Here is an 18,040-nt window from a genome sequence, read left to right as displayed (position 1 = left end):
TCCCACACATTGCAACAAAGGTTACATTGATTGCGCATTTCCCTGAACAATATTTACATGGCGACGGGAAGGACATTTCAAAGCTGCTATGATTAATAAACAAAATTTATAGATAGGAAACAAAAGTCCCAATGTGACTTCATCAACAATGGGTTACATTTTCAACAAATATTTTCATAAATGTAAATATTAAGGACCAGTAGATAGAAATATACTGGCCATTCCTAACCTGTAAAAACGTCCTAACCTATTAAAGAAATACAGTGTCATTTTTTCACTGGAATGAAATGGAGGGACTTGTTAACAAGCGACCTAACACCAAATAGTAGGACTGTGAGATAATTCAGCATCAATTATTATAGTCTCGGCAGGAATTGCATATATATAGTTTAAAAATATGCACTTTGGTAGTCGATATTGATAATCATCAGCTATTATTTTTAGTTTAACAGTCAGCTGTTAGTGAGTGAAACGCGCTACCTACCACCACTAATACTGTTTGGCTGATATATGTTATGATTAATACAGAGCAGCAATCTGAAACAACATCCCTATTAGGACCCCCCCCCCCCCCCCCCCCCCCCCCCCTCTTCACCTCGTCCCCCTCTTTGAAGTACTTCACATCCAGCCCACACTCCATGACCACGCCGGACACGTCCCTGCCCAGGACCAGGGGGAACTCACTGCCCTTCTGGTTGAGGTTCAGAGGGTCTCTCTTCATGGAGAGACTGGAGGCTCCATAACCACCTGCCAATAAAAAGAACATAGCAATAATGATTGTTTCTTATTTTTCTCACCCCCAAGGCTTTTAGACAGAGAGGTCAAGTGACCCAATGACTACATTCAGATCAAAATTAAAGAAAACTAATTAAGTTATGGGCTGTATGATTCTAGGATCATACATAGGACAGAGTAGTAGGACTTACTTAGTAGTAGTAGGCTATGTTTTCAGTGACTTTAGTGGTACGCATGAAACCATCTTCTGTGCATTCATCAGCTCAAACGTAGTGGTTTTATGACACAGATATTTGTCAAACTTTTGGCTAAGGCAACCTCAATATTGAAACATCTGCTTTGTTCGTTCGTTCGTTCGTTCGTCTTTCGTTATGGTGCGGTTATAATTGTGTTATGGTTATAATTGGCAGATTCGGAGTTGCGGTTCAATAGATCATCAGTGAAACATCGTTGCGAAACAATTGACACCTCTAGCTAAACGTAGTAAACTATAGAACCAGCAGCACCAACCATTGTTTCATCCATCTTTAGCGAACGGTGCATTTGGCTTCTATGAGCTGCCGGCTTTCAGCCGCGATCTAAGGGACCATCTGCAAAGTGCAATACGGAAAACGACCACAATGGTCAAATTTCAATAGCATCGCCATTATTGACTCTAGAGTCCCATAACTTGTTCCATATGGCCTCTATATGGTCCTACTACAACCTACAAATATCTCTTCCTATTTTGAGGAATTTTTATTTGGCAAAAAAAACAATAACGTTGCCATTATTGACATCAACAATAAGAAGAGATATATTTTTCAAAAATAAAGGTTGTAGTAAGACCATATAGAGGCCAGACCTACATGGAACAAGTTCTGGGGCTCTAGAGTCAATAATGGCGACGCTACTGAAATTTGCCCATTGTGGTCGTCTTTCGTTTTGCACTTTGCAGACGGTCCCTAAACTCGCGGCTGAAAGCGGACAGCTCATTGACCGTTCTCTAATAATGACGGCTCGTTTGGATGAAAACAAGGTTGTAGCTGGTTCTCTACTACATTTAGCTAGAGGTATCATTTGTGTCGCAACAATGTTTCACTGATGATCTATTGAACCGCAAACTCCGAATCTGCCAATTTCTCTCCAGATCTTTACAGAAGTGTTGTGTCAATGTGTTTGAGTTCAGATGAAAAATAGGATGCATCAAGACATGCATCAACTACCGTTAATGAAGGGCATCAACTGAGAGTCATCAACTGGTCATGAACAATGTCATAAACAAGTCTTCCCTCGACCCTACTTTACCATCCATCACAGGTTGTTACTCACCTCTCATACTAACATCAATCGGATTGAGTCCTGCTGCGTGCACTTGTACGATGACCTCATTGGGGTAGTTTAGAATAGGGAAGCTTGCGTTTCGGGTGAATCGCAGGACATCATTACCGCCGTATGTGTCAATCACCCAAGCAGGCATGACTGTCATTCGGCTGCGTGAAGTACTGAAAAGTCTTTTGTGACATCCATGGCTAAATACCATTGAGCTCGCATTATATTGTTTAACCAGGTGAAACCATCTATTGCACATTATCTGTTTTGCAGCATTCATCGTGACACTCCTTTAAATTGTTTGTATTGTATCTTGTTTAAGAGTTAACAGAGGGTTTGTTCTCTGCACGGTAGCGATCCCAATGTTACAGGAGATGACGTAACACTAGATAGCGCTACATCTGAGGTCAATGCGAATCTGTTTTAGAAACGAATCTGCATGTACGCAATACATACATGCCTAATCATTCTGACATGCGACCTGATATTCCAGTAACGTTATTCCAAAAAAAGACTAAAGGACTCTATGAACATCCCTACTGTACCGAGGTGCCGCTTCCTGAGTTGAGCTGACATATCGTCACGAACCAATCAGATCTCCGATTCCTCAACCGCTACCCAATCACAGAGCAGGGTTTACAAACAGAAACAAACATGGCGGCCTCCATCTGATCTTCACATTTTCCGAAAGGTTGCCTGGAAATCGCTGGGTTTTGAGATATTGTGGCAATATGCTCAGTCTCACCATAAAAGAGGTTAGTGCCCTTGTTGCATGTCATAAGATATAACTTGACAGTGTTTAGTTTGGCCCAATACATTGATCATATAATCATGTAGTTGCCTAATGGGTTTGGGAGCCTATCACCTGCATTGACTGACAACCAAACCTGCAAGTTTAAGCCTCACTTTCATTAAGCTGTAGTCCGCTGCCAACCTTTTCTCAAACTAAATGGTAATAAATAAAATAAACTACCGTTAAACAGAATGAAAACAATGTCTGTTGATTTCACGGTTTTATCAGGTGTCCTTGGCTCTAAGGGAGGGGAAGATCTCCCCATTAGAACTGTGTCGAAAATGTCTGAAACGCATTAAGAAAACTCAGCATTTGAATGCATACATCACCGTGACGGAGGAGCTGGCACTGAAACAGGCAGAGGAGGCAGAGAGTCGACTGCTTCAAGGTGTGTACCAAGGTGTGGACAGATCTGACTTTAACTGTCCAAAAAGTCAGATCTAAACTACTATCTAACTAAACTATTCATCTGGTGACTATTCATATGGTGTCTTTTTTTTCAGGTTCTCCCAAAGGTATTCTAGATGGAATACCGTTTGCTGTCAAAGACAACTTCTGCACAGAGAATATCAGAACCACATGCGCTTCAAGGATGCTCAAAGGTGCCATAGTAATGTTTCGGCTATATATCAAAAACACTCAAATATCCTTGCTCAAATGTGAATAAAATGCTTCATTGAGGATTAACTTGTTGCCTTACTTGTACCATAGACTTCCTCCCGCCATATAATGCTACAGTGGTCCAGAAACTTCTTGATCAGGGAGCTGTTCTTGTGGGGAAGACAAATATGGATGAGTTTGCAATGGGGTAGGACTAAAGTCATACACCGTCACTTGTCGTATTCTATTAAGTTAAAGTCACATTTATTAATATAGCTTCTGCAGCAACTAGTCTAGGAAGTCTGTGTTGTGTTGTGAAACTCTGGCTGCATCGGGACCAAAATGTCGCCCATTCTCTCCAGATCAGGCAGCACCGACGGGGTGTTCGGTCCAGTCAGGAACCCCTGGAGCTATGCTGCTCCCTACAGAGAGCAGTCAGGAGGAGCGGAGGATGACTCTGAGTGGGTGATCACAGGAGGAAGCTCAGGAGGAAGTGGTGCAGCTGTCACCTCACTAACCAGCTTCCTGTAAGACTCTCTCCCAGTTTGGTTTAAGAAGCCATTTTAAAGGTTATATCAGTAGCGTGCGGTGCCCCTTCATTTCGGTGGGGCAGAAATGACTGGCGTATGACCACTTCCACAATTTATATATATTTTTAACATGTACATTTTAAGCTACATTAACCTTGTTCACTTAACTAATTGTGAGTCAGAATTAAGAATAAACGAATAGCCTAATGTTACTGCGCGCTTTTGAAGTGCCATCCGCAACACTCGTCATATGATGTCGGGATAATTAGAATAGCCTATGTGCAATGGAAACATCAACTAGTTCTGCAAAGTCAAAAATGTAAAAGGAAAATTTCAACATTATAGGGAAGTTATTCCTCCCTATTTCATTGTTACACTCAGCTGAATAACATACAAATACCTGCTGAAAAAAATAAATGAATAGGCTACAATCCCTTAACAATTCCACCCGAATATCTGAATGTCTTTTTTCAAGGCAAGGCTTTTTGCTAAGCAAGGCTTAGCAAGTGCATTGCAAATAAATTAATGCAAAGTAGAGATAAAACCTAGATAGGCAGGCCTATACAGAACGCATTTGTTAACATCAAACAAACAGACATAGCTTATCAGAAGTCAACAATCAAGATATCATAACTTCGATCATTTATACAGGAACTTGGCCCTACGATCTCATGTGTGCAAATTTCTCAATAACAATTCTGTTGAAGTCAGGTATTTCTCAATAACAGCTCTGTTTGAATCAGGTATGAAATCAGGTATACAATTTAAATGTTTTGCATCAAAAAACGGTGCTTCTTTTTGAGCAACCACATAGCCATTTTCTCTTCTCGTACCATTCTCGGGAGAAAGTTATATTGTGCGTTTTCCCTCTATCCTTCGTTTGTTGGTTAATACGAATATCCAGTTTGGTCAAATTTTAACCTTTCAAATGTTTTTTTTAGCAGAGACTCAACAGTGTTAACCGCAGGTGCAACACCACTCGCCATGTCTGCGGAAAGATGAAGGATACTGGCGGAATAATTCGAGTTAAAACAACAACAGTCCTAGAATATGACCATGGGGCAGACTACTTTAAGACCTTTAAGTCTTATAGCGCGGATTGCAATTCTTATTGCAGCCTGCAGGGTTATGCGAGAAACATACGGAGGGACGAGGTCACTGAGCTGCCCTGCCCCAACATCGCATGACACGTTAAACTCAACTAGAATCGCCACCATCATCCAACATTTGATGTCAACAGACCAAAAATATTTGAAAAGCCTACAGAAACTATAGATAGTTAATTTGACAATCACATTATTAAAAATAAACTGGGGCAATGATTTACTGAGGAACTTTTTTTGGGAGCATGCTTTTTTGGGAGTTCGCTGCCCCACCTCCCCATATGAACGGCGCACGCCTGGGTTATATAATATTCAGATGTTTTCATAAAATTATGAAAATAATGAAGGTGAATTGCCCTCATTCTTTGACTCTAGTTATTCTTATACAATTTGGCCTAGAAATGCATCATATGTGCCAGTTGTCCATTCCGAGGTATGAAGTTCTGTGCTTTTGTTTGAGCTTTGAATTCTCCACGACACCGTAACCTTAATACATGCCTGCTTTGGATGTCTTCCGGCAGAGCTCTGGGCTCAGATACTGGCGGCTCCACCCGTAATCCAGGGGCTCTTTGTGGAGCCGTGGCCCTCAAGCCCACCTACGGCCTGCTGTCCCGCCACGGTCTCATCCCCCTGGTCAACTCCATGGACGTCCCGGGCATCGTGACCCGGAGCACCAGCGACGCAGCCATCGTTCTTGGTAGGAGGCTTACCTTTGTTTACTTTTTGTTTTGTAGTACTTTTTGCTGTGTCTTAACCTTAGATCCGTCAGTCCTACTATGTTACAGCAGTTCTGGAGGGAGACGGCACCAAAGACCAAAAACAGAGGTACTGGTTGCCAATATCAGTATGCCTTGATTCCTGCCCAGCTACCGACAGATATAAGGAAAATCATTAAATCCACATGTTTACAATCGTCGAGAGAGGATAATGCTATGACATTTACATTTACATTTACATTTAGGGCATTTAGCAGACGCTTTTATCCAAAGCGACGTACAATAAGTACATTTGTCATAAGAAGTGCAACAATATATCGCTGTCGGTACAGTAGGGATGTTCATAGAACCAAGTGCAAGTACAACAATCGCTAGGCTAACCAATTCCCCATGTTACAGCAATGACTGCAGTTGCTACACAGTTAAGTACTATAATACACAATACAATGTACAATGGTGGCCAGAAGGGGGAGGGTGGCTATGCAGAGTCGAGGTGGACTCTTAACAGGTGAGTCTTGAGTCTTTTTCGGAAGATAGTGAGCGACTCTGCGGTCCTGAGAACGGCAGGGAGCTTGTTCCAGCACTGAGGTCCCAAAACCGAAAAAAGTTGTGACTTTGCTGATCGGCCTTTGCTAGCTCTTAGCGATGCCGGTACCAGACGTCCAGCTGAGGTTGTTAAGCGGAGGGATCGAGCTGGGGTGTGTGGCTTTACCAATGCTTGGAGATAGGCAGGGGCAGTTCCATCGACTGCATTGTATGCCTATGAAAAGTGCATTTCTTTCAAAGTTTTATGTCATTCCCCTTATGCAAATGACGAACTTGGTCTCATCAACAGGCAAATCAAGGTGTGTTTAACTACGTTAGCTGGTGTTGTTGTGTCACAGAGGTCCTCCAGGGCCGTGACCTTAAGGACTCCACGACGGTGCAGAGCCCCACGTCACACGCAGGGTTTTCTGAAGACTTCGACGTCCGCAACCTCTGTGTGGGCATCCCAAAGGTTACCTTCTTCTAAATCTGACCGACTTTAAGAGAAAAATCGAATTTACTGTTGGTAAATGTCACACGCATGTCGAAAAGGATGTTGAGGTTGTCCCTCATATACTGCGTCACCTTATTTATTAAGGTTATGTTCATGCCAGGATGTTCTCATTCTGGAAGATTGCCTCTGCGGTATGAGTTTAACTGGAAAATCATGAATCATCTACGTGAATTGTTTTCAAATAATTTGATATTTTAAAAAAACAACTAATCTATTCTGTAAAGAAAGAAAAAAAGACATGCATGATACTGACCCGATACAAAAGTGGATACACAGAATCGTGGGTTAGCACCAGTGTTCTGGGCCTCAACCATAACTCTCTCTGGTGTTTCCCAGGAGTACCACGCTCCGGGTCTGTCACAGGAGACCCTGGCCCAGTGGAGCCGCCTCGCCGACCTGCTGGAGGGAGCTGGGGCCCGGGTGAGAGAGGTCTCCCTCCCCCACACCCAGCACTCAATCGTCTGCTACCACGTGCTGTGCTGTGCCGAGGTGGCGTCCAACATGGCACGCTTCGACGGCCTCGAGTATGGTACAAGACCTGATGTTTTCTTTTTTTTTTGCTTTGACATATTTTTTTTTGCTTAGACTCTTTCCTCTAGTTAATTTGGTAAGGTACCCTACAGGTAAGCTGCAGGCATTAGGATTTGAACTCTAAACCTTTAGGCTAGGGTCAAACTCCCTAACCAGAAGACTGACCTGTCTGTCCTTTTTTTTGTCTGCTAACAGAAGAAGGTAATATGACGATCATGTGATTTCCTCTCGTGTCCCCGTTAGGGCACCGTAGCACTGAGGACAGCTCGACGGACGCCATGTACGCCGCCAGCCGCCACGAGGGCTTCAACGCCGTGGTGCGAGGGAGGATCCTGTCTGGAAACTTCTTCCTGCTCCAACAGTGCGCCTGGTTTTTACCCTTTTGGTTTCTACCCTATTTAACCCTGTCAAGTGACAAAGTTGAGGGTTTAAGTGTCAAAAGAGCTCTGACCTCAGGGGTAACTTGGAGGACCTCACAAAATAATCAGCATCATTTGTGGTTATTTCCTCTTTCTCAGACATAAACTTACATTCAAACGTTTGGGGTCACTTAGAAATGTCCTTATTTTTTAAGAAAAGCATTATTTTATTCAATGAAGATAACATTAAATTAATCAGAAATACAGTCTAGACATTGTTAATTTGGTAAATGACTATTCTTGCTGGTAACAGCAGATTTTTTATGGAATATCTATATTGGTGTACAGAGGCCCATTTCCAGCAACGTTCACGTTCAACGTCAACGTTCACGTTCTGTGTTCTAATGGTACATTGTTTAGTTAATAATAAAAAAATAGAAAACCATCATGTAATTATGTTAGCACAGCTGAAAACTGTGGAATAAAAGTGTGAGTTTTCATGGAAAACACAAATGTCTGGGTGACCCAAAACTTTTGAAAGGTAGTGTAGATGTGTCCTTGCAGAGAATATTTGACGACAAGCAAAAGAAAATAATCGAAAAAGCCCCCAAACAAATCAGAAGCGTTCGACAGGAACTAACGTAACAAATAAACCTCCTCAGGAACTACGAGCGCTACTTCCTGAAGGCGCAGCAGGTGCGTCGGCTCATCGCCGAGGACTTCGAACACGCGTTCAGCGCGGGCGTGGATGTGCTCCTGACGCCCACCACCCTGAGCGACGCCGCCAGCTACTCCCACTTCATCCAGGAGGACAACCGCACGCGCTCCACCCAGGAGGACGTCTTCACGCAGCCCGCCAACCTAGCAGGTACAGGCCGGACCCCGCATGGGGGCACACGCTAATGTAAAAGCAAATGTGTGCGTGCTTATGCACTTATGTATGTGAACAAACATACGTAGAGCAGTGCTGTTCATCCTAAACCATCCTAATACAGTTTCATTTCTATTTAAATTGACCCCGTTAGTCATTAGCTAAAATAAAGGTCCCCCGTTCTATTCATGGTAGCCTAGGGATGTCCTGATACCACTTTTTCACTTCCGATACCGATAACATAGCTTAGGCTAGCTGCCATACCGATATCTATCCAATGCTTTGTTTTAATCTTGAACAAATAATAATAATAATAATAATAATAATAATAATAACCACTTTGCCAATGCCAATAAGAGTTAGTTCCCGCCCAGACGCGATTCGCTGATACGCTTTGCAAAATATTTTGCAAAACCTTTTTGCGGATTGAAATTTCATTAGAATTTTGCAACACACGGAGCGTGGCAAAGTGCATTGCAATCCATTTGAATAAAGGCACTCAAATGTAACAAAATGTTATTCTATTTTTATTGTTTAACTTTTTTCAACTTGAATTGAGGATTTCATTGTCACTTTGCATATTAAAATACACTTTGAATGACGTATTTTCAAATTACATTATTAAATTGCATAATGAATTGTCACTTGCAGGATGTGATGACTTAATGGACATAATTGCATTGACATTTCAATTTTGCTACATATATGCTTCATGACTTGAAAAATATTGTTTACGCTAGCATTTAGCTTCTACCGCGAGAACATCGGATATGTAAGAAGCAGCTAGCCTCTAGCTATATAAATGGGGGTCCCCACACACAAACGCCTGATTTATAATATTCATATTTCCAATTGATTTATCATTTTAATCGATTGGACGTCCGCGACGTCCGAAATGGTTAGCTTTTATGATCGCCAAGCTTGTGGCTACCAAAACAGCTGTGATCCGCTCTAGCCGAGGTGCGTTTGACGTGACGGCGCATGATTGCTCCTCTCCTCAGCAACAGCCGAGGAGAGCCGTGCAACAGCCCGGGCTGTTGCACTTTTATCTTCTTTAAAGGCCTACGTGCAGGTTAACCGGAAGTTCTGATTAATGGGTACATAAAGCACTCAAAATATGTGTATCATTCATAAAATGTCTCCAAAATAGTGTAACCGGTGTTTTCTAACGCCATTCGGCGATGACGTCACGTTGGGGAGACGTGGTGGAAGGTATAGCCTCAGCCTAGTACTATCTGGCGTCTAAGGCCCCGTCCACACGAAGCCGAAACGGGCGAAACCGTTACGGTTTCGATCTATCCGGTTTCGAAGTATCTCCGTAAAGACGAAGCCAAGCGAAACCGGATAGATCTGTAGAAACACTGTAGTAAACATTCCAGGCCCATAAGGGGCGCTGCTTCTGGTACACAAATCCAGAAGAAGAAGAGGCGAGCATGCGCATAAAGGCTGCCCCCCGAACCACTAACAACACAAACAAACAGCTCTTCTACGATGGCGAACTAGATTCTCAATAAATAATGGCTTAGCAACCCAACAAGGGACATGATATGCTGCAGAACGATTACAAGCTTGTAGTCATCTTTTTTGTTGTGATTTCTGAGACTCCGCGGGCTTAAGAGCCATTGGCTTAGGAGGTCGAGGGGTGGGGCGATGACGTCATGGTTTGCGGTTTCAGTCGGTTTCAGGCGTCCACACGAAACCAAAACGAAACCGGATAGATTTGAAACCACCTCCGAGGGTGGTTTCAGAAGTTTGCGGTTTCGGTCAGCGGATTCGCCGGCTTCGTGTGGACGGAAGGCCGAACCGTACAAGACCTTTGCGGTTTCGCCATGAAATCGGCTTCGTGTGGACGGGGCCCTAAGAGGTGGCAAGAACCACAAATAACATGTATGATGGCCCACAGCAGTATCATTTCGAACCTGTCAGACGTGAGAGGGTGAATGAGGAATTGCCGAGAACTGAGGTCAAAGCCAATTAAATGCATGGTCAGAGGAGAATGAGTGGAGAGTTGCTATCATGTAGCAACGCAGCAACGAGCGCTGGAGCTAGTCAATGAACAGCAGTGCATACAATAACAACACTTTTATTTATTTTTACTGTCAGTTATATCTAGTGACAGCGACAACTTAGTCAGAATATCTAGAAATAGAAGGCATCATGCTAGCTATGGGCTAACTTAGCCTACCGGACAGCAATCAGTGCACTTGCAAATGAGTGCCTGCAAGTATAACCGATCATGGTGTGACATTATTTAACCATCAATCTAAAATACGACCAGACAGCAAACCATTCAACCCGGCGGATGCTGACAGACAGCCCACAACAAGCCAACCACGGCGGGTGTGCTCTCTCTCACTCTCGCACTACCATACCATGGTTATCACGTGACACGCTGCGCGGATCGGTTCATATTTCTTACCACCTCCCCAATCCGATCCAGCGTAATGGGCCAATATCAGACCGATGCCGTGGATCGGATCGGGACATCCCTAATTCATAGCCCTCACTTAGTATTATTGACTTCATGAGAGTAAAGGAAAGACTTAAGGCTGAACCATGAGTGTGCTAAAAGAACCATTAAAAAGTGTAAACTGTGTTGTGTGGAGTCGGAGGAGCGGACAGCGGTGTTTTTATAGCATCTCTGTGGTTACTTTTCAGCTACTTGTTATTTCTGTGGAAACCAAGATAATATTTAACCTTGAAGTTAAGTCACCGTTCCTGAATCTTTTTTTTCTACTGTTCACTCTTATCTCTCTCTCTCTCCCCCCCCCCCCAAAAAGGTCTACCTGCTGTTTCTGTGCCAACAGCTTTATCAAGCAGAGGTCTTCCAATTGGCTTACAGCTCATAGGTCCCGCCTTCCAAGACGGAATGTTGCTGAGTGTAGCACACTGGATCGAGCAAAGAGTGGGGTTTCCCTCAATTTCCAACTATGAGGTCCCCAACAAATGAAAAAGTGCCATTGAGCAGACATCAGTGTGAAAAATTAACTGCAAATCACATGGCTTTGTGATTGTGTAAATGATTACCTTCCATTGCAGAGTATTTTGCAGATAATGAATGTGTTCCTGTTGAGGGTATGCTATTTATTTATTTTATTTTTTATAGGTTAACTGGGAAGGTCCTTTATTATTATTAGGTGGTTGGAATGTGTTTGATATTATCTTTTCCACTGAGCAACTGTTCCATGGTCGATCATGAGGCACCACTTGTCTTAAATAAACTCTTTCTTTTGGCCTTGGTTTTTTTATGTGGTATTTAAGATTTAGGTTTTAATAAGTATGACTTTAAACGGTTCATTCTAAGCAGAATATTTATTTAAATAACACATTTTCCACATTAATGGGACATTACACTGAGAATATTCTACATACACTGCCTTTATTCTGTTTAACCTTTATTTGTTGGATTTTCAAATTCAAAGTATTCCATAAGATAGATTCAGCTAATAAATATAACCCAAGGTTTGTTAAAAGCTTTTAAATGTATTCACATGTAGTTGTAGCCAGTATCCATGAGAGGGATCCATGCATCTCTTCTCAGGAGAGCCACACTGAAGACATTACATTCTGCTGCCTATAGTCCATATGCCAAGATGCCTTTATAGCCCATGAAGCCCAAAGTAAACGTGTTTAATGAATTATTAAAAGTGTGTGGATGAGAAAGCGTTAAGCATATTTAAAATTGTTGCCATGCAACAAAAAACCTTCACAACACCATTTACGATGTTGGAAATAGTTATTTTGAATTCATGAGTCATGCTTAATTTACCTGATCCTTTCCAACACCCTTCTTCTTTCAGTTGTAAGCTTTACAGTTCCTTAACAAATTTTAACAATTCAGGTATATGGTTACCGCTAGAGCTGTCCTCCTCACAATCCGAGGCTACCCGGTGAAGATTTACGTTCAGCATAGATAACCATCCCACCCTCTATACAGAGAACACACACAGAACAACCATGCTCTAGTTGCCCTTGACATTCTCTCCTCTGGACGTTCTCTCCCAAACACACACACACAGACACCAGGGTTAGGGAGTATGTTGCTAATGAAATCACAGCAAAGCGAGGACCCTACTTCACACATAGCCTCTGCCTTCTATCGGCCCACCACACACACACACATATATGCATGTACACACGCGTGCGTGTGCACATTGTTTGCAATCACTGATAAAAAGATGATGTTATCACAGTTAGAAAGAAAATGATCATGAGAAAAAAACTGATAACCACAGTCAAAGTATTCAACATTATTTTTCCAATGGAAACTTCAAAGATGCGTGTTTAGTTTTGCATTTGTCTCCTGCATTGTTGTTATGACAAAAAGCTGTTCGGCTGAATGCCTACACAGCTCAGCCAAAGGAGGAAAGGTTTGTGAAAGGATTTGAATGTCTACGTCTTCAAGATTTACATTGCAAAACATCAAATTTTGCGTTGTTTTTCGTGTTAGGAGCCTTGCTAGGAGAGCATCGCTCCCTTCGTTTTTTTCCCTTATTCATATAGATTTTTGACACATTCCAAATATGTTTACATCTGGCCTTGGAGACTCAGAATCAGAAAACTTTATCGATTCCCGGGGGGAAATTGTTTCGTTCCAGGTGCTCCGTACAAATCGAAATTACAAGCATAGAAGATAAGATTATAATATAGAAAATTATAAATAAAATACAATAAATAAAAGTAAGAATAAAGTAAGAAGTGGACATCTCTTGGTGAAAGTGGACATCTCTTAGTGGGTTATAATACAATATTTACATAAGTTTTATGTCATTATCAGAGGGAGGAGTTATAGATTTTAATAGCCACAGGCAGGAATGACTTCCTGTGGAGACCATCATTGTCTAAATCTAGAAAAAATCGGATAAACGAGCTATTAAAGTAAATATCTGTCCGACATTTGATTTATTTTTACATCAAACAGCCATCATAGCCTCACTCTGAGACCAAGGCGTGTGTCTTAACCTTCTCATTTTAGGATTGGGCATAAAATGTGTTACGTGTGTTGAGTGTGCTATGGTGAAACACAAGAAGTTTGTACAATTCTAAATGTATGAACAGACCTCCGTCCTCCACATCGCTCACCTCAGGCCAGGCAGGGGGCTACTCAATGGGCTGTAAAATGCAACAGGGTACTGGGAAAGAGCTGTGTGGTTGCGGGATGATCCATGCGCTGCGTGGATCAGCTCATGCATGAGGGGCAGAGATTGGCTGCATGCTGTCCACTGTGAGTTCCTCTGGAGCAAGTGCACTGCTGTGTCACAGGAAAAGGTATAATGTGTCTGTATGATTACAGTATTCATGTCTCAATGATTACTGTGCTATGTGTCTGTATGTTCACTGCATGTTGCAGAGCTTTTCTAAAGGTTTTCCTCTTCTGAAGCTGGATTGGCAAAAAACGGAAGGGAATCACAGAGGTTGTTGAATGGTAAACCACACTTTATTAATAGAAAATCCTATGAGAAATCCTATGGTTGGGCTATTCTGTTGTGCTAAACTATGCTGGTGGGACTTAATGTACTCGTGTTAGTTAACAAAATGTAAAATTCAGATTTTCCTTCTAAAAAACAGCTAAAGCCATGCTATTGGGCACCAGTGGTTAAGGATTATGTAAATTTTTATATTGGTTTAATTGTTTTTGGCTGTCACTATGTTGTCTGTACTGTCTGTAGACAACATAGTGGCTACAGTGGGCCTCTGGGCCAATGGCTATTTAGAGAAGTTACAGGACATTAAGAACTATGTTGGACCAGTGTGGTCGCAAAGAGAAGGAAAATGTTAACTAACCATCTTTCCAATGGTAAGGCAGCAGAAAGGAACAAATTAGCTGTTTTAAGAAGTACGCGGCACTCTTTTTTGTTTGACCTCAATTAGGCCCTTCGTAAAAGGTGAAGGGCCTAACCAAGAAAAATATGTTTTCAGGAAGCGGTTCTGTGCGAGAGGTTCACGACCGACGCAGAGTTGCCAGATTAAAATAACCTTCACAAAGGAGATCTTTTAAGGTTCCTTATTCTTCACATGCAACTTCCCTTCTATGGGCATTTGAAATGCCCCGAAAAATGCTGCAAATCAAGAGTGCCGGCATCATTTGCCAGCTTAGTTTCAGTAGAGGCAGTTACAGCAATTGTTGTGCCATGTCCTATTTTGTCATTTGTATATGGGATTGTTTCGTAATCAATAGCCCTTCATATTCCCTGGAATAATGTAATACAACACACGAGAGTGTTGGACCTAAATTCCTTTTGTCTATTCAAATTACTTGACAAGAACTATTGTAATAATTTACATTTACAGCATCCACAGGTAATCTTTAAAGAGACCACATTGAGGTCATGCTTACTGGTAACTTGGTGTGCTGCCTCTCTGTTATTGGGCCACTCTCTGTTATTGTGCATGTTGACTCCAGAGGACAAGGTGGGTGCCGTGGTCCAGTTGTACCGAAGTGGCCTTCAGTTTGGCGGGTGGCCAGCGGACCCCGTGGGATCATCTTGGTTGGCTGCTTTGAATGAGACCTCTCTCTGTCTCCCCTCCCTTTCTCTTCACACACACACACACGCACAAGCAAGCAAATGCAGGTAAATTTGAGAAGTGTCCTTAACCGCGGATTTGAAAGCTTAATAAACTATTCAAAAAGCCCTGGGGGTGGGGGAAAGCACAGGGAACTATCCATAATTGTTTAATTGCATTAACTTTGAAATTGGATTTAGTTCTCCTTTCCCCTGCTGCTCTCAAATTACTTGAGACTTGACGATAGACGGTTGAACTTGTTTGAGAGAAACACGGAGGGTTGGATTAGGAAAGGAAACAAGGTAGGCAATATGGCTTGAAACAGATGCAAACACAAACAAATCAAATAAATACTCCTGAACTATTTTGGTTGCCCCCTCACGGATTACGGGCTGTGACCAAACCATCATAACTGTCTCCCTGGATTCACTTCATTTAAACATCCGTCGCAAATACCATTTGACACAACTTGGCAAATTATATTCTACCTAATTTTGCGCTCACACGAATAGCACGAAGAATCGACACAACGAAATGATTAGTTTGATTGGTAAGTTACCGATGTCTTGGTGAAACCTGGACGGAAACTAAACGGTTTGAAATCGATTTCGTCCTTTAAGCCGAGATAGGCCTACATTGCAAAAGTCAGTGACTATCTCGGGTGAATTAATTTAGACCCGTTTGATGGAATGCAGCTCTAGGCTGGTGGTTCACCTCGTTGATGACTCTTCACTCCGCATCACTGATAAGTGCCAGTGTCCTTCACCTTTCAGACCGCCTGCATACCTCCATGTCCCCCCACCTTCAACCCCCCTCATTGTCCCTCGGGTACAAAAAATAAAAACATTCAGGTGTAATACACCACATAGGCCTACGTAGCGTGTAGTTTTACTAACTAACGTCAAATTACAGGCAACTGAGATTTTGGGGTTAAAGTAGGCCTAGTTGCACAGGTAGGACTAGGGCTTAAGTGTGCTTTGGATTCAGTTGTTTAAACCATGCGAGATAAGAGTGCCTGCATAGACAATAGGCCCATTGTTGGCAGGATGAAACGCAATCCTCAGCAAGCAAGGATCCCTTTCTAGACTGGTCAAATGTTTGTATGGCATCTGTGGCAGTGTTTAAGGATAATTGGGGCAAGCAGGTGAATTCCATTGCAACAAATGCCATTCCGGTAGGCTAGTGAGTCATTGGTCATGGCAATTTAGTTAACATTTCCTTGAAACTGAGCCAAGTTGATAACTTAGGCCTGCAAATTAATGACCCATGGCATTTGAATGCAATTTGATACGAAAAAATAAATTTAACTTCCAAGTGGGAGAGGCAGAATTCAGCAGACATTTAAGCCATTGTTCAACACGCTGGGACAAAGACATTGGAACTGAATCAGATGAAGTGGAACCACTACAATAAAGCAGCGTAGTAGTCAACTATGCGCCAGGCCCATGTAGCCTGTAGGAGAGTCCCTCAAAAATCAATAGGCCTACTTGCAACACTACAAGTGTAAGAGGCAATATTTTTATTGTACAGACAATTGCATTCACAAAGTTCTAAAAGCACGGCATATTAATTATGATCCAAGATCTGATACATTTGCAATACAAATATAGAGGCATTTATCAGTGTATACAAATATGATTAAGGAGTAATAATTTCCACAATGCGCCTCCAACAACATCGTTGATATCCCAGGCACGGGCGACTTTACATTTACTCTAGTCCACGACGATCGTACAGACACGCAACAATAGCAAACAAAACAGCTGATCCATCCAAGTACAACTCTGTTGTCGAGGCTACTTATTTAAAACCCAAAAACAAAAAGGTTCGCAGACCTTAAAACAAATAACTTTCACCGGGGGAGGTTGGCTCGTTAATGGACGCACCTGCTCCAGTGATGTTGCCCATGCTGCCTCTGGTGTTGGGCCTTGCAGTGCGTTTAGTGCTGGACAATCGTTTATGATAGAATTAGCAACGCCCGTAAAAGAGAAAGGCCGTCATCACGGTTGGGAGCAGCAAAGAAGCGCTCGACCGCACGCCCTCTCCCGCGCCGGTGCCCGGTGTGGTTGAATTGGACACGGTAGTGTTTGTTACTGGTCCAGTCGTTGTTGGTCCAGTCGGTTGCGCGGTTACCAGCTGAAAAAGTAATTGGGAAAAGTTAGTCATTGGGAGGGTGTGCGTCACAAATTTGTCTTTGACGCATTTCTCGACAAATCTTTGAGTTTGAACTGCCAGTATTATACAAAAAATATATATTAGCTCCAGTTTTATCAAGCAAGTTAAAATTATTGAAGCTTGCAAAAATCAGCACTTCATGAGAATATTAAGCTAGGTGTAGAATACAAATATTGTATTCTACTTTAAATGATGTCCGATTAAAATCAAGTGACAATGGAATAAAATGTTGAAGGACAGTTGTATAAATCTCACCATTGATGCAAAATGCAGAGCAAATAGGAATCCAACGAGAAAAGTGGCCAATTTATTCATATTCGCGGTATTCCTGCAAACTGCTGTGCTTCGTTGGTCGTGCAGTGTCGCTTATCTTCAGGAAGGGAATGACTGATGTGCGGTCGAACGACCCTTTATAGGGCTGGCGCCGTCATCAAACCACCTGTTCCATCTTAAGACATTAACGCAAAATCGCCAATTACATTTGGTCTGTTGTTATTAATTTGGACTTATGGTCTTACTTTTTTTTTTAACTAACAATTCAATTTTTAGGCCTTCATTTACAAAAAATATGTAACAAAAATTAAGATCTGCCTTTTGTATAATCCGCATTGCGCTGGTCATTAACACGAATTAAGTTAACTATAACGTTGAATATAGTCTTTAAAATAACAACATAGAAAGAAAGAAATATGTGATTATTTTCTCTTGATTAAAAGTAAAGTAAACAAAAATCCAATGATAAATGTATAATGTAAGGGGAAAGGGAGACCTCT

The 18,040-nt window shown here is 42.1% G+C and overlaps 2 protein-coding genes and 1 long non-coding RNA gene across 3 annotated transcripts in view; 1 reads left to right on the top strand and 2 right to left on the bottom strand.

Annotated features, from left to right (window-relative positions):
* rtn4ip1 (reticulon 4 interacting protein 1) overlaps positions 1-2,584 on the bottom strand; it is an 8,942-nt gene extending 6,358 nt beyond the window's left edge. Inside the window, exons 1-2 of the mRNA XM_060051987.1 lie at positions 2,047-2,584; positions 596-747 (exon numbers count right to left, since the gene is read on the bottom strand). Of these exons, the coding sequence (XP_059907970.1) occupies positions 596-747; positions 2,047-2,326 (432 nt within the window). The 5' untranslated portion in view covers positions 2,327-2,584. The remainder of the gene's footprint in view (positions 1-595; positions 748-2,046) is intronic.
* Positions 2,585-2,639: 55 nt separating this feature from the next.
* qrsl1 (glutaminyl-tRNA amidotransferase subunit QRSL1) lies at positions 2,640-11,823 on the top strand. Its single transcript, XM_060051986.1, has 11 exons — positions 2,640-2,801; positions 3,068-3,227; positions 3,343-3,441; positions 3,551-3,647; positions 3,802-3,966; positions 5,594-5,769; positions 6,673-6,785; positions 7,164-7,356; positions 7,602-7,719; positions 8,380-8,585; positions 11,369-11,823. The coding sequence occupies exons 1-11, from the start codon at positions 2,778-2,780 to the stop codon at positions 11,536-11,538; spliced, it is 1,521 nt and encodes a 506-aa protein (XP_059907969.1). The 5' UTR covers positions 2,640-2,777; the 3' UTR covers positions 11,539-11,823.
* Positions 11,824-13,824: 2,001 nt separating this feature from the next.
* Positions 13,825-17,670, bottom strand: LOC132457688 (uncharacterized). The gene is made up of 3 exons (XR_009525746.1): positions 17,523-17,670; positions 14,926-17,228; positions 13,825-13,839 (listed from the first exon to the last, which is right to left on the bottom strand). It is a non-coding gene; the product is annotated as an uncharacterized LOC132457688 (long non-coding RNA).
* Positions 17,671-18,040: the final 370 nt, after the last annotated feature.

This window comes from Gadus macrocephalus, chromosome 5 (genome assembly GCF_031168955.1).
Source record: "Gadus macrocephalus chromosome 5, ASM3116895v1".
NCBI lineage: Eukaryota > Metazoa > Chordata > Actinopteri > Gadiformes > Gadidae > Gadus > Gadus macrocephalus.
This window is presented reverse-complemented; position numbering and strand designations above follow the sequence as displayed.